At 34.5% G+C, this 20,147-nt stretch overlaps 2 protein-coding genes across 7 annotated transcripts in view; one reads left to right on the top strand and one right to left on the bottom strand.

Annotated features, from left to right (window-relative positions):
* PKD2L2 (polycystin 2 like 2, transient receptor potential cation channel) overlaps positions 1 to 1,202 on the top strand; it is a 33,700-nt gene extending 32,498 nt beyond the window's left edge. For all 4 annotated transcript variants that reach the window (XM_039349251.1, XM_039349250.1, XM_039349248.1 and 1 more), the window contains one exon: positions 541 to 1,202. The gene's annotated coding sequence lies outside the window, so the exon portion shown is untranslated. The remainder of the gene's footprint in view (positions 1 to 540) is intronic.
* Positions 1 to 20,147, bottom strand: part of FAM13B (family with sequence similarity 13 member B) — a 61,579-nt gene that overhangs the window by 3,863 nt on the left and 37,569 nt on the right. Inside the window, exons 12-24 of one of the 3 annotated variants that reach the window (XM_039349245.1) lie at positions 20,026 to 20,080; positions 19,574 to 19,721; positions 18,383 to 18,421; positions 16,799 to 16,864; positions 15,380 to 15,587; positions 13,717 to 13,849; positions 10,408 to 10,489; positions 9,410 to 9,630; positions 6,773 to 6,856; positions 4,830 to 4,925; positions 3,150 to 3,233; positions 1,742 to 1,914; positions 1,216 to 1,317 (exon numbers count right to left, since the gene is read on the bottom strand). In XM_039349245.1, the coding sequence (XP_039205179.1) occupies positions 1,216 to 1,317; positions 1,742 to 1,914; positions 3,150 to 3,233; positions 4,830 to 4,925; positions 6,773 to 6,856; positions 9,410 to 9,630; positions 10,408 to 10,489; positions 13,717 to 13,849; positions 15,380 to 15,587; positions 16,799 to 16,864; positions 18,383 to 18,421; positions 19,574 to 19,721; positions 20,026 to 20,080 (1,491 nt within the window). The remainder of the gene's footprint in view (positions 1 to 1,215; positions 1,318 to 1,741; positions 1,915 to 3,149; positions 3,234 to 4,829; positions 4,926 to 6,772; positions 6,857 to 9,409; positions 9,631 to 10,407; positions 10,490 to 13,716; positions 13,850 to 15,379; positions 15,588 to 16,798; positions 16,865 to 18,382; positions 18,422 to 19,573; positions 19,722 to 20,025; positions 20,081 to 20,147) is intronic. The other 2 variants (XM_039349246.1, XM_039349247.1) reach the window with 2 other exon arrangements.

Raw genomic sequence — 20,147 nt, 5'->3', positions numbered from 1 at the left:
TGTCACTAGATTCATAGATGACAGCTGCATCAGGATTACATTTGCACAATTATGATTAGTGCAGCAGCTATTTCTATTTTTAAACTGGGTAGCTTTGAAAAACTGTTTTTGCTTTGGTTACATTTTACCTTAGCTATTGCAACATACGTGAAAGTGGGGTCCACCTTAAAAAGTTTGCAGAAATCGCAACTATTGCAAAACGCAGCAACTGAAGACTGCTAAACAGTAAGAAATACAGTAACTATATGGCATCTGGGTTGCAAGGGCTACACTGCTTTGCAGAGCGCTTAACAACCAAAATTAAAGGTATAAGCATTAATCTTTGACAAAATGATTTAGAAATTATATGAATGAAAGCCTGTCAAGCCCAAAACCCAGAATGAGAGGCAGAATTTTTTCCAAGATCAGTTCTTTATTGTTTCACATATATGGAAAAAAAATATTGCCAGGCCGAGGACCCCACTATCTTTACTGTATATCTACAATATACAATGTGGACTATTGGAGAAGGGCTATTTTCACTCTCTTTCTCTCATACAGGATACCTGGGGTGAGTTGCTCCGCTGGAATGCATCCATCTCCTTACTACATTTCATCACATTGCCTCTCTCACTATGAATCTCTTTGGCTGCTAAGATTTGTAAGGCAAGCTATTCTGAAGATGGCTGCGTTGCCAAAATGTTTCTCTGGCACATGGGAGAATCTTCATAATTCATGAACTGCATTTGGGGGGGGGGGGCTGCACATAGCCACCATTCTGTCCTGCTTTATGAGAGTAGCCAAGATGCTCTTTCAACTTCATTTACTTTTACATCAGTTTAATGCATGCTTTTTCATTTTTTTATAGTGTGTATCTTAAGCCAGTGTAACTGCTCTAGTTCGTAGAAGGTGAGATAGAAATCAAATACATTTTCATTATTTAGTCTTTGGTATGATCAAAGAAACTTAATCCAATCTCTTATATAATGTGTCTCTGAATTTTTTTTTTATTTCAAATGGTTTCTAACATGTACTCAACATTAGAGTTTGATTAATTAAAATACATATAAATAAATATCAGGACTGTTAATTCAATTTTTAAAAAATCTATGTGTATTAATTCTCACTAAATAGCACCCAGCAAAACTAACGCTTCAATTAAAACAAACATGTTTCCATTTTTATTTTAATTAACAATGCAAAACTAGGGTAATCAGTGTTATATATTAAACTGACCTCCCGTTCTGTTGATAAAATCCTTCTTCAAATTCCCGTAGGGTTTTGCGCAATTTCTTTTTTTCACCTCTGGCTTTCCAAAGTTGTTCTAATAATTCAGGCCTAGAAAAACGTTGTAAGAAAATACTCTGGCTTATCAATACTATTTATGAGTGGCCCATCCTCTAAAAAAGCCCAGCGTAATTAGATAGCTGATAACTTTTTCAGAAGTTCTTCTCAAAGTAATTTTTATGTATTTCCTTAATTTGTTCTCTTGCTAATAATTTAAAGAAAACTAAATGCAGTTACTCTGCTCAAGTTATAAGTGATAAAACTAGATTCACATTCCAAGAAACTGTCTTCATTAAGGGATGTGCAAAATGTTCAAGACGTTTTCTGATGTCAAAGCAGCCACTATTAGAATTGGACACTTTTCTGGACAGGTCAGAATGGCCCATTTCACTGATCTGTTTCGGATCTAATCAGAATCCACAAATGATTTTTAAAAATAAGCAGCAATGGTATTTACAATGTCATATTTACTTACATGGAAGCTGCACAGATACTAGAAAGTCGAAGCTCTCGAGTTAGTTTCTCTTGACTTTCTTCAACATCAGATTCTGAGTTTTCAACAGGGCTAGTAGCAATGGGATGTATTTGGGCACTGGATTTTAAAATATCAGTCAATTCGGAAGATATATCACCATCTTCTTCCTCTTCCTTAAAAAAATAATAGACAAGTTTTAAGGATTCAAGTAGTGGGCCAATTTTTTTAAAAAAAATACTACTATTGCATATATATTCATATTAATATTCCTATGGCAATAGAGGGTTAAGAATTATGTGGGCATTAATGTGAAGTCTAGTGTTAAAGCCAACAGTGGTTCTAGTACCCTGGGAAACACAAACAATGGGAACAACAATGCACAGTAAAGGAATGGGAAAAATCATTTGCTATTGAAAATTGTCTTTTTGTATGGTTCAATGTTTTGTAACAGATTATTACAGAGGCACTATAAAGTATAACAGAATTGTAGGTATAAATAGAAACAATCTAAGAAAATATTTGAAATCTTTTTTCACCCCAAAATGCTTTAATAATACTATAACACATCTATTATAAAATTAATTTTAGAGCATCTGTACAAATACATCTGTATTTAAACAATCCAAGTGCACTGTAAAGAAAGTTATCTGTAAAGATATTGATTAATGCAATTCATAAAAATAACTCCATATAAGAGAGGGGCCTTTAATACACATATTTTTATCTTATCTATAACCTAAATATAAGTAACCTTCCTTTTTAAATGTAACAAAATCATCAAAATGGCAAGAAATTATTTTTTTTAACCTAAGACTGATACAAACTGAAGCATTTGCAGGTCTCCTGTTACAAACTTTATAGAAGCTGTATTATTCTGGATATTCTGGATGAAGGATCATTTACATTAACAAATTAGGCTTCAGAGAAGATACTGAGATTAGTAGGTGATCAACAACACCTATGTTTTAATAACAATGGGTTAACAATAATGTTTCTGGCCAATTATACTTGGGAAAGCCATAGATGTCACCAAAGCAATTGTTTATATGGAACAACTTAAATCTAAGCACGCAGTTTGTATTGTATCAAATTGTTATCAACAATTATCAAATCCCTAAAGATTTTACATATAAGACTCAACATACATAAACAGAACGTTCGCAATCTTTACTCCACAAAATAAAAAACATAGAACAAAGTTAAATTAATCAAACAAAGCTAACTAAACCCAGATGGGGGTTAAGTTTTTTTCTACATAGATTGAGCCAGCTAGGCCAATTCCTTTCACAGAATAGACTACAGGAGGTAAGTTAAGTGCAAGCAGTGTATGGCTTTATAAGTTCAGCATTTTAAACTTCTCAGAGGTCTACTGGCAACTAATGCAGTCATCTTTGGACAGATAAAATACCTTAATTTCCTCAAAGAAATGGGCTGTTTCTCCTTCTATGATAGGTTGCAACATTTGGCTACGCCTTTTAGTTGATGGTGATCCCTGAAATATAATCAAAAGGTGATAATGTTTTAAAAGCTATGTTCCTATTATTTTTAGAGCAGTGGTTCTCAATCTTGCTAATGCCACGACCCCATAATACAGTTCCCCACGTTGTGGTGACCCCCAGCCACTTATACATCACTGGGTGCCAGGGGCGTGGCCAAAGAAAAGGGGAAAAAAATGGCGGACAGCCTTATTTGGCGACCCCCATGAAATGGTCGTTCGACCCCAAATGGGGTCCCGACCCACAGGTTGAGAACCACTGCTTTAGAGTATATGAAATTCCATTTTACATAATCTTCACTGTTTTTATTCACTGGATAAAGTGAGAATAAAGAGTATTGATACAAACTACAGAACATTCATTGTCTATACAAGGGTGCTAAGAAGGAAAATAAAGTATGTTCAATAAAGTTCAAAAGGAGTTTGGATTTGTAACACAGGAAAGCAAATGCAATTTATTAGATATAAAAGAAACAAGATGGGATTACTGGAAGGTATCAGCTGAAGAAAACAGTTTGTCCAAAAGAAGGAAACAAAGAAGGACTTTAATTGTATGTTAAAATATCTATCCCTGCTTAGAAATCAAAGTAAATGAAACTTGACAATACTGGAAAGCCTCTATCTAGTGTTTTTCAAAAGCAAAATGAAATTGATTTTAAGAGGCATAAAAGAGCAATAACAGAGGGCTTTCCTTATAATAACATATATCAGAAGGCAATTTTCTAACTTTCTGAAAATTATCCTCCTTCAGAAGATAGAAGAAGCTATCGGCTTTCTCTCACTTGACCCTAGGGGTGTATGTGCGTGAAAGTGACATATGATGCTAAAATTCCTGATTACAAGGACAATTAAAATATAGATGAACAAATATCTTAAGACCTTTAACAAACTCAGAGCAACTACAAATGAAATTCACAGCAAGAGAAACGGCAAAATGTGTACAATATATCAAACAACTCAAAAAAGCAAGATTGAAACTTGAGTTTAAATCTCTTGGACCATATAAATGACATCTAAGTTGCTAAATGAACCAATGGTCTGAGAAAATATTTATGAACTGTCTTTGAGAGATACTGGAGAGTAAGTGGCATATCTTTGAACATGGGACGGGGCAATGAGAATAGATGGTAGGTAACCCCTTAGTTATCAAAGATATAGTCAGTATGGAAGTTAGATTTAATGACCCAAATGGTATTTTACATGTTATTAATGTTCTAATGCTAAGCATTCCAAATATACTGAAGCCAACACTCAGATTACAATATGCTCATAGAAAAGATCTTCATTTTCAACTATCAAAGCCACTTGAAAGGATAATCAAACACTTGTTGATGAATGGTAGCAACAGTGAAATACATATTTAAAAATTCTGTAGATGATAAATACATTGGAGATTGGGGTTAATTTCGAGATTTGTTATCTATAAGCAATGGACGAGGTAAAATAAAAATAAAGATTTCACCTGTCATTTCTTATTATAGTCATTATGAACGTTAAAAGTAAATTAGAATAATAAAAAAATCAGTGCAAAACAAGTGATGAGGAAAATCAATCCCAAATAGAAAGCGTATGAAAAACGGATTCTATACTCACAAGAATAGGAGTAATACTCGCTCGAGTTAACATCTGCTTCACAAGCCTGTACCTGTCATAGAGGGGTCTAACAGTATGTCTGTCTTCTCTGGAAACCTGAAAGAAAGAAAGAAAAAATCAAATACTGAAAATGAACAAAAGGGACTTGCCTTAAAACTAACAGAGTATTATAAAAATGGCAAATCTAAATCACAGAGAAATAAATGATTACAATTTTGGGCTTGATAGGAAAAAAGCAGACATAAAGTGGAGGTCATATCATCAGAAAGTGGGCTTTGCTTCATAACTGCCCTGCCCCATTCAAAGTTATGACAGCACTGAAAAAGTAACTTTATCATCAGTCCTTATATTTATGATTGTCACAGCATTCCTGCAGTCACACAATCAACAGTTGGGCACTATGCAACTACCGTACCAATAAAGGAGAATATTTGTAGCTCAGGGTTGAAATGAGGGGTCCTTGGTGCTCTCTGAACTTGCTTGTTTTCTTGCAGACGTTTCATTACCCAAACTAAGTAACATCATCAGTGCTAAATAAAGAGCGCAGTTTGCTGTCAGTTTATATTCTGGCGGTTTGTCCTGTCAGTGTTGGTGGAGATCATCTTAGAGATTTTTTGGTTGAGCTGTTTGTTGTTGGCTTCTTTGGCAATTTCTTGACTGGGGTGTTGTTTACGTGATTGTTGGTCTGATGATAACCTTGGAGTTAATCTATGCTGATCTGAGTGCTGATTGCTGGTGGAGAGGTGCTTGGATCTTTTTGTTCCTTTTGGGCTGGGTGATAGTCTCCTTTGCATAGTCTATAGATGTTGTTCGTGTCTATCTGTCTATTGATGGCTGATTTGCCAGAGTGCCAGGCTTCTAGAAATTCCCCGGTGTTTTTGGACTTGACTTGGTCTAGGACAGTGGTTCTCAACCTTTCTAATGCCGTGACCCCATAATACAGTTCCCCATGTTGTGGTGACCCCCAGGTGGGTGTGGCCACCAATAAGAGGGAGTAGGACAGCTAGGGAAAAGGGAAAAAATGGCGGACAGCGTGGTTTGGGGACCCCCGTGAAATGGTTGTTCGACCCCAAATGGGGTCCCAACCCACAGGTTGAGAACCACTGGTCTAGGATGATCACATTTTCCCATTTGAAATTATGGTTAAATTTGTCTATATGTTGTGAAAATAAAAGAATTTTCATCATGTCTTCTGACTGCTAGTTGATATTCGTGGGGAAACAATGGAGAAACTGGCAACTTGCTATTGTGTGATGTCTTGCTTGACAATCAAATGGGAAGTGACATTGTAAGTGTGTGTTATGGTTAGGTGATTTTTCATTTAGTGGACATGTTGCTTACCAAGAGAGTAAGACATTCAATTAGGGTTGTTAAATAAGAATTAAAATGTAATATTTGAGCCATATAACAGTTGTATACAGAATTCAGTAAGTACAGCTTTAAATAAATAATAAATGGACCTTTGAATGAGATCAGTGCCTGTTTTACAATATGCAGAAGTATCACAATTCACACCAATAAAGCAACCCCATCTTTCCAATTCCTTAGATTTTAATTTTATTTTTTTTAAAAAAAAAAAACCTAGAATGTCAGCAAAATTAAATTGTTGTTGTTTTAATTGTTATTCTCTTCTCAAATTAATATTTCTTTAAATACTTCTGAATTATGTTTCTGAGATTATATTTGGATAAATATCAATGTTGATGAAGGTTTTAAGGAACAATTTTCTGAAAAGAAATCACAGTTTCTTTCAGAATACTTAGAATTTTATTGCTAATTTTGAAGGACTAAGTCCTATTTATTCTTTGGTCCCCAACACAATTCCTTCAATCTAACGGTATTAGAAGAAACTTTGGGACAAGGGTTCAGTGAATTCTGCAAGATGATGTCAATAGTGTTTTCAATAATTCTAGACAGTCAAGAGGGAGAGTATGAAATATTACCGGACGTCCATGCTGACTTTCATAGAAAAGGAGACTTTTTTGAAGTGATGTTTTTTCTTCTGCAAGATGGTCTTTCGTCATTTTCTATAATGAGAGAAATGGAAGGGTCTTATTCTATATCCATTTTTGTTTTCATACTTACTTGCGGAGGTAAAATAATAAAATTGAAATAGCTGAATTACGATGAAAATCTTTATAACAGTTTTTCTCCCCATATGGACTTATGCAGAAAAGTTTCTCAGCAGAAGAACAAAAGGCAATGCAAACTTTGTTTAAAACAATCTGTAATATTAAAATCCACTGAAATTTGAAATGTTCTTGAAATTTTCTCTCAAAACCTAATATTCTTATTTCATGTTTAAATATCATTAGAGATAGTGCTAGGAATTCCACAGAAAAGACTCTGATCTATTATCCATCAACCTATCCCTGGACACTTCTGTTTGTATTTGACCAAAGATACTTATGCAAGCCTTCTGGGAGTCCTGCTCCTTCAACAAAAGTAGCACTTGTAATCTGTAATCCAAGTTAAAACAACTGGTTTATTAATATAATCTAAGATGTAATAAACCAAGCCACCTTATTTTGTCATATCATGCAAAAATATAGGTTTATTCCTGTCATTGTTTGATCATACTGTATGTAATTAGTTATTTGTCTTTGTCAGTCATTGGATATCTTTCTTTTAAATCTTACTTGAAATAATTTGATATTTGATAAACTATACACTTTTACCGTTGATATTCTTCCTAACCAGAAAATATATATTTTCTTCTTTAAGGTATCTTCTGCATATGTTGCTTTTCCTCTTCAAATAATTTTCATATAATTTGTTTCATGTCTTGTTCTTGTTATATAGTAATATTGAACCCATATTATGTGTGTTTAATTGTTTATTCTAAAGACTCCTTTACAAGAGTAACTGTGAGTGCTATCTTTAGTTGTATAATTTTAGTTTATATTCTTCCTTTCCCACTTTGATTCCTGAAATTTTATTCTCTTGCCATTTCCAAGTTTTTTAAGAGGACTGTACATCGGAGCACGTTATTTTGAAAGGGAAAAAATATATGCACCACTATAGCCAGGTCAACTGTCAACAGCTAAAATTGGACAAAGGCTAGTGATGCAAAGTTTGAAGAAATTTTTAAGCCATTTATTTGAGGTTTCAAATTAATAAACAATGTTGAAATATTTGAAAAATAAGAATACTTTTTTATATGTATGAATCACATGGTGCAAGTCTAATTTATAAAACTGGAAAGTTTATACTTTATTCAGGCAATAATTATAAATCCATTCACTGAATTCTCTTTAAATGTTTTAATGTTCCTTCCTTACAAAAATCTCTGAACCTGTAAAGAGTTTTTCATAAACTCTTCTTTAGTTTTTAGAAACCATTTAGAAATTAAGCTAAATATTTTTCTTATACATTTATGCATTATTTAAAAAGAAAAGCGTTTCATTATTATTTCACTACCTAATAGAATTGGATGACCAATAAATGTAAACAAACAAACAAATAAACAAATAAATATAAATATTTTGTTTGATTGTGTTTTCTTGATTTTGATTTTGAATGCAGAAGAAAAAAGAGATGGGTTTTCTAGCAAACACATTCCTGGTAACACAACTGAATGCTAAGTACGTAAGTTGTGTAACTACTGGATTTTGGCTTACCAGTTGACAATACATCTGGTCTAGAGCAGTGGCCCCCAACCTTTTGGGCAACAGGGAGTGGTTCCGTGGAGAGAGATTTTTCCACAGACTGGAAGGGGTGTGGTTTCACATGCTGCCTGCATCTCACGGATGGGGCTTCACTTGTTTGCGCAGCAGTTTTTGGCACGCCACAGACCGGTTGGGGAACCCTGGTCTAGAGTGACTTTCAGTTTGTCACAGTACTTCACTGGGCAGACAATAGTTCAGAATAATCTTTTTTGCTGTTCTCACTCCTACAAAGTTCTAAAATATGAGTGGGGGGGGGAACTGAATTTGCAGATTGTTTGTCCATGTTAAGTAATGTGTTCAAGCCCTAAATGCCACCACTATCTAAGAAATCATCATACAAATTTTTTAAAAAATGGATCTGATTGTGCCACCTATCCAGACCATCTTTTCAAATCAAAGTTTTCAAAGTCACCCAGACCATTAATGAATCCTTTTCCACTGCTGTATTTAAGGATAGTCCAGTTTAATAAACTCCTGTCCTTGCATACATTTTGAACACTCTATCTAATTATACAATTAATCTTGTTAGTCATCTTTGTTAAGTAAACATAAATCAAGGCTATGTCTCCCCCCCAACATATATATATAAAACAAGATATTGAGAAAGATCTGCATATTGTCCCTAAAATTTCAAAGCATTCTATTCCAGGGAACTGCTTCTGCAAGATGCATCCTCCTTTAAATCACTATCAGGTTAATATTTGTCTCCAACACCATAGAAAACAAATTCCATTTCTTGTGCAGAGCCCAACACATGCATTAGAGATTATTCCTATTTCTACCCATTAAATTAGCATGTCATTGGTCAGTACTATCAGCTACTTACTGAATGAGGTATTAGGAAATTCAACAGGATAATGAACTTGACAGATGAATTTTCTTTTCTGATGCAGCAGCATATGCAAAACTTACTTTTATATCTTCTGGCAAGCATCTTTCAATTCGCTTTTCTTTCAATTTTTTTAAAATTAGCTCAACAGTGATTTCTTTTGTAGGCTTCTTCTGAGCAACACGCAGATCATCTTCATTGTCTTCATCTTCATGGTCCAGAGATGAACCAAAACTTTTTGGAAGGGTGTTGCTTCGTGGACGTGCCTGAGGTATCAATTCATCTGAGCTTTTGTGCTTTGCATCTACGTTGAATTAAAAAAAAATATGAAACACAAGCTCATAAAACACAGACCATAGCTCAGTCACTTTGTAACTGTTACTTCTAATCTGCCTAATAAAAACAGAAATGAGGAATTTAGACATTAAACCACATTTCAGAGGTATTTACTTACCTAAACAGAGAAACAGAATGACCAAGGGCAAAAAGGCAGGGGGAGTGAGATTAACTTGCAACCAGCTTGACTGCAGATAACCACTCTCTGGCAGCCAGTCTATCTTGCCACTGGAGGGCTAAAACAGGACTGATCTACCTAATCTTCAGCAGTCAAAGGAAGAGCCAGTCTGAAGGGCTAGGGCAGGGGTAGGCAATATCGGCTCTTTTATGACTCATGGAGTTCAACTATGCTGACTCAGGAATTCTGGGAGTTGAAGTCCATAAAAGAGCTGAGGTTGCCTACCCCTGGGCTAGGGGGATTGGCCTACTGAACGCCTTGGTGGCAGCACAGCAGCACTCAATCGGCCGTAAGTTTGCCAAATTTCAATTTCACAAAACTCATGGTCCAGATTTTGGATACATTCTGTAAGTTAGCCCATTTGAGACACCTCGGTTCAAAATTTGTTTAACTGGATGTTTCATCCAGTTGAAGGTTACACTGACGAGAATTTTAGTGGTACATAGATATGTAACAATGTTTTAGAAAGTAGAATGAAATAATCAAATGCTTTCTTAATGAAAATTATCAGTAGTTAATAAGCATAAGCTGCAGAAGTGCTGCAAGAAATTTCTATGAAAAACCTACCTTTTATTTGCTTTTTTAATTTGGTAAGCTCTGTCATCCATTTTAAAACCTTTGGATTTGCTGCAATATCGGAATATGAAGGCTGAAAAGAGATAAGTATATTTTTAAAAAACATAAAATAACAAAAGAGAAAAGGAATTTTAAAAAAGGGGAAAGGATAACAAAAACAAAATTAGGGAATGCTAGCAACAAGAAAAACTATAGAAAAAGAAATTCCTGTCTTTCTTTGATACAGATCAAAACCTATAAATCAATAGCATTTTAAAGTAAAATAAACCACAGCAGTACTTCTATTATCATACACATATCTAATCATCAAAATATTAAAACTATCTCTTTACTTTTTATTCAGTTTTTGTAGCTAAACCTGGAGACTTCCAGTGAGCACAGTAGCAAATTGACATTCCTAGAAGAGAGGGATGATAGTACAGCTGAAAACAGCATCTGGATGCTAGATCCAGACTGCCAAAATCTCTCTGGAGAAAGAAGATACCTTATTTTTCATGAGCAGATGGCAAGAACCCAGGATTTTGGTGATCAGCTTGTGAACAACTGGGATGGGTGAGATTCCATTGTTAATATAGTCTACATCGGACATGTGAAACTCGCGACGTCACATGACATCGCGCAACATATAGGGGCGGTTTTGCCATTGCTGGCAATGGAGTGGGCGCGGCTTCCAGATGACGCATCTGTCCTGTGGGCCGGCAGTTTGACACCCCTGATCTATATGGACTTAAAGTTGACCAACTCTCATCTCCTAACTATTTGGGTCAAAAAGTTTTGTACTGCGTTTTAAAGATTGAGAACCTTGAGAACAGCAAAGGATTCTATTGGATTCATTGGGTGAGCTTTCTGCAATATCTTAAGAAATAATTTTTAACTACAAGATTAAGGATTTGTAAAACAAACATTTTTGGGAATATATAGCAAAAAGGTGATTGAAGTGTTGATTTTATAAAGTTTTAAATAGATTAAGGGTCCAGATGGAATTGAATGAAGACCCTGAAGTTAACTGTAACAATAGAACAGATCATGCCAGACAAATCTTATTGCATTCCTTGACCAAGTGACAAAATTAGTGGACCAGAGGAATGCTGTGGATATAATTTACTTGGACTTCAGTAAGGCATTTGATAAAGTAGACCACAACCTACTACTCGATAAGATAGAAAAATATGGGTTAGACAGCATCACCATCAGATGGATTCGTAGCTGGCTGACCAGCCGTACTCAGTGTGTGGTCCTCAATGGAACTGCATCTACATAGAGGGAAGTGTGCAGTGGGGTGCCCCAGGGTTCTGTTCTGGGCCCAGTGCTCTTCAACATCTTTCATCAATGATTTGGATGAGGGGATAGATGAGGAATTCATCAAATTTGCAGATGACACCAAGCTGGCAGGAATAGCCAACACTCCAGAAGACAGGCTTAAGATACAGGAGGACCTGGACAGACTTGAACACTGGGCACTATCTAACAAAATGAAATTCAATGGTGAAAAAAGTAAGGTTCTACATTTAGGCAAGAAAAACCAAATGTATAGGTATAGTATAGGGGGGTACCTTGCTCAATAGTAGGTGAGAGAGATCTCAGAGTCCTAGTGGACAATTACTTAAATATGAGCCAGCAGTGTACTGCAGCTGCCAAAAAAGCCAACACAGTACTAGGCTGCATTAACAGAGGGATAGAATCAAGATCACATGAAGTGTTAATACCACTTTACAAATGTGGTAAGGCCACACTTGGAATGCTACATCCAGTTTTGGTGACCACGATGTAAAAAGATGTTGAAATTCTAGAAAGAGTACAGAGAAGAGCAACAAAGATGATTAGGGGACTGGAGGCTAAAACATACAAGGAACAATTGCTGGAACTGGGTATGTCTAGTTTAATGAAGAGAAGGATGAGAGGTGACATGATAGCAGTGTTCCAATATCTCAGGGGTTGCCACAAAGAAGAGAGAGTCAAGCTATTCTCCAAAGCACCTGAGGGCAGGACAAGATGCAATGGATGGAAACTAACCAAAGAGAGAAGCAACCTAGAACTAAGGAGAAATTTCTGGATAGTTAGAACAATTAATCAGTGGAATAACCTGCCTCCAAAAGCTGTGAACGCTCCAACACTGGAAGTTTTTAAGAAGAGATTGGACAGCCATTTGTCTGAAATGGTATAGGGTTTCCTGCTTGAGTAAGGAATTGGACTAGATGACCTCCAAGGTCCCAACTATTATTGTTGTTGTTGTTACTATTATTACTATTATTATTCCCATAGGGGAACCATCTGTTTTTACATTTTGAAAATAAGTAACTGATGATCATTTTGAAGGTTGGACACTAGAGAACATCAAAAGGAAATAACTGCACCAATGAATTCATTAAGAGAGATTTATTAATATTGGGCTCAGGAATTAATTTTAAGGTGATCTGCTGCTATACTTTTTCTAGCCACCTCAGGAAGAAAGAATTTCCAGTTTTGAATATACTAAAAATGATTTTCTGGAAAGTTTAAGTTTAATTATGAACACATCTGAAGAAGGCATAATGGATAAAGCTGAACATAGGCTTAACTGTTGACAACAGAGCCTATAGTTTAAGTTCTTTAGAAGGATCAAGCTGCATGGTTTTATTTCTTTTTACTGTTATAAGCCTCCCAGTCACCTCAAGGCGAGATGGATGGCAAACTAAATAAACAAATAAATAAACAAACAAATAATGCAGAATGATGCTAAATATTGAGTATAGTAACTTTCTGTAATGACTCCAGGATTTGGATATGGGGCACTGTGCTATTTTGGTTTGCATCCTTCTTCTGAGGCTGTTTTCAGTCAGTGTTGATTGGTGGCAAGAAGTCTGAGTCCTGGTTCCCGCACAAGGGTTGGTACATTTTTTGTTCTTGTCTACCATCTATATCAGGCATGTCAAACTTGCGACATCACATGACGTCGCGCAATGTATTGGGGTGGTTTTGCCATTGCCGCAATGGGGTGGGCACGGCTTCCACATGACGCATCTGGCCTGCAGGCTGGCAGTTTGACACCCCTGATTTTCATGAAACTGTTGGGGGAGGATCATCCACCTCCATGGGGTGACATGTCATCAGTCTTCCCATGGTCAATTAAGCGATGCAGCGACCATCCTCAATGAACTAACTTCTTAATATACATATATTAAGCCTCATGTAACAATTGAGAAAAGAAAATTAAGTAGAAAAGAGGAAAGAATGATGAAAAAATATCAATGCAAGTTCATTAAAGTACAAGCAAATAAATATTATTCTAAAGCACCACTGTAAAATATTAAAATAATTTACCTTGAAGTTTTTGTCTTTCTCAAATTGCTCCTCAAACTGTCTTATTTTTTTCTGCAACTTTTTGACTAGCTGATATGGAGTCTTTTCTTCCTTTCTATCTTCCTTAGAACTACTAAATGCTGCTCTTCGAGTTCTGAATTTAAAAGAAGAGGTAAATATTATAGGTACTACATATACATATGCATACATATTCAGTTAAAAGAGGAAACAGGTATACATTTATACTTCCATCATAAAATCCATGGAACAGAGACAACAAAATTATTTTTTTTTTACTTTTACAATATTGTCACCAATATTTACTATAAATTACTACTTCATTTCCTGCCTTTTTATTATTTTTATAAATAACTCAAGGCAGTGAACATACCTAATACTCCTTCCTCTTATTTTCTCCACAACAACTCTCTTGTACTAAGTTGGGTTGGGTTGGGAGACTGATTAGTCCAAGCCTAAGGCATGACTAGAATCATAGTCTCCTGATTTCTAGCCTAGTTCATTAACCACTAAATCAAAATGGCTCCTGAAAAGATAACCTGGTTAAGGTAAAATATAAACTATATGATCACTTTCATATAACTAAACTTAAGGGTTTATAACCAAAAACAGACATGTCAATTGTCCAACTCTGTAGAATCATAGTGATATATAATTCATTAAGTCTGACCAACTGCTTTCTATAGAAATCCAGATTTCTAACAAGGGCTATCTAGCCTCCACTGCACAATAATTACAATAAATGAAGGAAAATCCACTACTGGATTCCAGAATTGGTTCTCTGTCTTGCTACTGTTACTATTAAAAACGTTCCTTAATCCATTGTTCTGAAACTTGGACTCTGGAATCGTAAACAGCAGATCTTAGCTTTTCCATGTGACATCCCTTCACGTATGAAAACTACAATTGCATCTTCCTTTAGTATTCTCAGAGCTGAAGATTTCAGTCTCTCTTCATATGACATTAGTTCTAGTTCCCTAATCATGCCAGCGATCCTTCCTTGAACCTATTCGTTTGTCTGAACAGTTTTTAAAGTGTGGTGCCACAAACCAAAGTCCCCATTAAAATATCACAACTTTTTGTTTTTCATGTATGCAAATTATGCCATGAAATTTCCTTTTCTTAAACCTGTACTGGTATAATTTACATTTTTAAAAAACTCTAAGGGAAAATGTATGCATAATTAAAATCAGTTTTATTGCAATCTAAGAGCAAAGAATACAAAAGTATTAAAATATATACCAGATTTGGAATTTTCTTGAGATATATGCCTAAAAGTACCAACACTTTCACTCTAGCATAAGTTGCAACTGAAGAAAGATTATGTATGTATGTATGTATGTATGTATGTATGTATGTATGTATGTATGTTAGTTACTTATTCCAAATTTCAGCTAATAATAACTATTTGGGGGGAAAGGCAAATTCTCTTCTAGCAAACCTTTTTTTTCTTTTTCTTTTATAAACCTACTTTTTTTTTACTCAGATGCTTTTTAGAAAGACAACACAAAACCAAAAAGGCTTACAACTTTATAGAAAACAATTACATGATACCAACACTCATAATTTTGGAGTTCAAGGTGAATGAAAAATTCTATATCCTAATACAAATCATTAACAGTTTTTTTCTCATGAACTGTATCTGTGAATGACATTAACTACTTACCTAACAAAAGAAAGGGCTTTAGATGAAGAATCTATTTTTTCTGGATCATGCAGAAAACGCTGACTTTGTCCAAAATCCAAACTCCGATGTGCCAATATGGGATGACTATCTTCTTCCAGAGGATGATTCATTCTTCCAGCTTGTGGAGAAAGCTGAGCTTCTCCAGATTCATTTTCCTCCTGCCAAGATTTAAAAGCTGGGAATGGCTCTAGAAGGAAATAAAAAACAAATGGCACTGGAATATTAGAAGACTGCAGCAAAAAAATTTGCAAATTCACGATGTGACTAAAATGAACAATGAAATGCACTGGAAAGCTACATGTCAAAGCAAACAAAAAGAAAATAGCCCAATACACTTAAGACATATACAACAATCTTCCAATAAGTGTACGCCACTTAACGTATTTCATTAGATAATCATCATGCATTAATACATAAAACTATATATTACCCTAAATATGTACCATGTGCATTTTGATTATGTGCTTTAAACCATAGGTAATTTTTGTCCAAAACAATAGAAAGCACACTAAATTCCTTCAAGTGCAACAGTGTGCATCAAACATTTACATAAAGATTTTAGATAATGAAGTGCAACCCCCCATGTTTCATTGTAATACAAAAGACTTGACTCCTCCATATATTGATATTGAAGAATAATTCTATTGAAGGAGGATTGTTTGTGAAGAAAGTAAATAAATATTTCATATTACACATTAAAGATATAAATAATGTTTAAAATGTATATTTGTGAAATAATTTGTGCCTGTTCTAAGGAATCTGAAATATTAGAATAATCCAAGAAACTTGTTATTGTCCCACAAAAATAAATGTGTGTGTCTTTGTGTGTGTGTACTAATATTAACACATAGACACAGACAGTTCCTTAGTCTATCTCTATTTACAATCACAGAAATAGAGTGACATAAATACTGAATTTGATTTTTCCAGTGCAAATCTTATATTTGAAAGAGAATTTTAACACAACACAGTGACAACACAATAAAATGTTGATTAACCCACTTATACCTGCTTCCCACCAAACACCAAAATATATTTTAAAGAATCCCTTGTTTAAAATAAAAGTTATTTGGATTACAAAAAGGCAAACCAGACATGATGTCATGGTGTGGACTTATAAAGCTGCTTTATATAGACACTCTTCCTTGGTCCAACTACCGGAGGACATTCTTCTCTAGCTGGCAGAGGCTTTCCCAGGTTGTCAGGCAGTCCTAGTTCTGCTGGCTAACATCATTTAACTAAACATACCAGCATGTCAACCTGGACCGTTTATATGCATACCACTGCACCAATCATAAGCCATAACTCTTCAGAAGGCAGCAGGTAAAAGGGGTAATTTGAAAGCAACCATAAACCATGAAAGAGGCAGTAACTGAATGTATGGCGAACCATACTTACCCTCCCCTTCTCTCTGTAGATGCATTGTTTTGAAATCAATGAGGGGAAAAGTGATAGGGCATGGCGCTAATAAATGAAAAAAAATGGCAAAAAATACTGAAGTGAACACATCACACGGTTAGAACAAACTATAAATAACACGTAGGAGTACAGCACCACACAGAAAGTCTTCCAATTGACTCGGGGCCAGGTCTAAGCACTCAATTCTCAACTGAATGGAGCAGTTAAAAGGTGCCCAACAATATTCAAGATGAAGCCCTTTATCAATTAAAAGCCTTTCCAGAAGTGTTCCAGAGGTGACAAACAAAAGCCACATGCTTTCCCATGTTTAACAAAACACATTTCAAACAAAAATAAATTTATGCACAGGACAGATTTTGCTCACATATGTTTAAAAATAACAATTATGTATGTGTCCAACATAGGCATTTGTCCCAATTAACAAGATATGCATTTTTAAAAAGAAGCAAATTTCTGAACACACAACAGAACAGGTCTAGAAATCATTAAACTAAATCTAAATGGATCTTAACAATAAGATTAATATAAAAGAATTCAATCTGATTCGAAAAAGAGGACAGAGAATGAAGAAACCTAATTCAGGATCCAAAGAGCTTTGCAGAGCACAAAAGGGACTTTCGGCTTAGCCTTTAATCCTCCCCTTGAAGTAATCCCTAAGGTCTGAGGATATTCTGGAGCTGCATTCAATTAATCACCAGAAGGGAAACAGTTCCATTAACTTTGGAACTGTTAATGCATTGCATTTCTTTGGATCCTATTCGTAGAGTATAGCAGCAAATAAAACAAGAAGCTACTGCTTAAACGAAGAGCTATTTTAAGTAGTTATGTGATCAAAATACATATATTTTGTCCTTAGAGTCAGAGGAACGTCAGAACAACCATTATCATCCATTTGGAAATTAATATCACTATACTATTAATTGGTTCAGTTTGCAAGTTAAGCAGAAATCATAATCTTGCAGTTTGGATGTTGCTATAAGGTTACTGTTAAGTGTTGTTATCCAAATGTTCACCAATATCTTTACCACATGAATCAACAAGAGAAAGCAAGAATTACTGGTACCTTCCAGGCTCATTCTCAAGAGATACTATACTTTAATAGTTTGGCATAATGTGGAGGATGTACCAATTGTTAGAGGAATAACTTGTTCAATTAGAGATAACTAAAATATAAGCAGCAAATATGACATTTCATTTTTCAAAAATAATACCAAACAGATTATATTAATGTTTTACGTGTTCTTAGTGTACACTTACTCCTACTAGGAATCTCTATGTGTTTCTACTATACAACAAAAAAATAACTTGAATGGTTAATCCAATGGCTGGGGGAAAATATTCTCTTCTCATTTTGAGGAAATCTGTCCAATTGGCATCATGAGATTAAGCTACAGTTATAAAATAGCAATAGCATTTATATGGCTTATATATCGCCCCATGGCTTTTTATAGCACTCTCTGAACAATTCACAATGTAGAAGTATTATTTGCATATTGCTACCAACAATCTGGATCCTCATTTTATCAACTTTGGTAATATAAAAAACTTTTTTTGACAACTTACAGATTGCATGAGGTATAGAGGCTATCTTTTTCAAGCTATCTGAAAAGACAGAACAATAATGGTGCCTCCTTATATAAGAGCTTCTGGGAGCAACCATATATCCTTACATTTATATCCAACAATTATATCCAACAATCAACAGTCTTTTGATTGTTAATTGTATGGAAAAAATATATTTGACCACATAGAGTTGCATTACCAGGAGCACCATACAAAAGAATTGTAAAAGAAAAAGATAATCCTGAAATTGAATATACTGTTCTAATATAATTTCAGCTGTTGCAGATACTGAAATTTTCCTGGAAGTAAAAATGCATTTCTGCACTTCATGGTCAATACATTCCCTACCCCAAAAAGAAGAATCAAACCCATTCCTAAATATTACATAAAACAACATTAGTTTTATACTGTACATTATAACTATAATTACTTCATGAGATCAATATGAATGTTGATGTTCCAAAATAGTGTTTCTTTTAAAATTTGCATATTATAACAAATGTATACATTATTTCTATATAAGCAGTCATAATTATTTGCTGGCGTATTATAGCCATGGTAAATATGATGGTTACTACAACATTATTTGTTACATGGATGATATGTGTTTTATCTCAAGAAAAATGATGTGTGGGAACATAATAGAATTATCACATCTTGATTTCTTTAAAAATAAAATGGGCAGAATCCCATCTCCCTGATAAAAAACACAGAAAGTGTGATAAAGAAGCTCTAGCTAAGCTCCCTCATACATTCTTTTACAATGGAAAATAGGATTGGCATCATCAAAGTCAACATATCCTCCTTTTCTTAGCTATAGGACTATGCAGGAGTAAAATACCCTTCACACAATTGTTATAATGATCCCCAGCAATCTCTGCAGTTTATAAATTGAGAAACAAGCATAACAAGCAGTACACAAATAATATTCTTTAAACCCCTACTCTTACAGACTTCAAGCAGATTAAAACAATTTGTTAAGAATTACTGGTAATTTCAACTAGCAATATTTGGAAGTTTCAACTTCCCAAATCTAACTTTTTCTTCTACTGATTCATTTCAATAGACTTCATCTAATACCCATTTGAAATATATTATTAAGTGTCAATAAATACAAATTTCTATTGATCATATATTTGAATTTTCAAAATTAACAAATTTTTGAAAAACATCAGTAAAATCAAGGTTTACCTTCCCATTTGTCACCACCATTCACATTCTTCAAATCAAGATGTGGTAAAGAGGCACACAGTGTTGCTTCAGGAGCATTGTTATTTCGGTTTTTCAATTCCTCCAATTCATTTTTCATATTTTGATCAGAAATATTGCTAACACAATCCTGTAAATAAATAATACACTATTATAGGATCAGCAACTTCCAGCATACATTTAAATTTTTGTTTTTTGGATTTCAGCATGTTTTCCTGATTGATAAAAATAATGTGAAATATAAGCAAGCAATTAAATAAAGTAAGCCTTTACAGATATATAAAATAGGAACCATACAAGAGAATGTCAAATACTAACTATCTGTAAAAATTACAGTTAATATTCATGCAGTTAAAAAGTGGAAATACATTTGTGGCTATATATTTAAATTGTGCCTAGATTTACAAGGGAAAGAAAAAAAAGCAAGATCTCACCAGAATCATGTGTGATGTCATTTTGCTACCATCATCAAACAATATACAGTCTTGCCTATAAAGGAAGTTAGGACATGGGAAGATTATTTCAAAATACTTATGATGGCAATTCTTATGGACTC

Source organism: Crotalus tigris, unplaced genomic scaffold (genome assembly GCF_016545835.1).
Source record: "Crotalus tigris isolate CLP2741 ecotype Arizona unplaced genomic scaffold, ASM1654583v1 scf7180000018239.1010054, whole genome shotgun sequence".
Lineage (NCBI taxonomy): Eukaryota > Metazoa > Chordata > Lepidosauria > Squamata > Viperidae > Crotalus > Crotalus tigris.
Note: the sequence above shows the minus strand (reverse complement) of the source record. Positions and strands in the feature narration are given on the sequence as shown.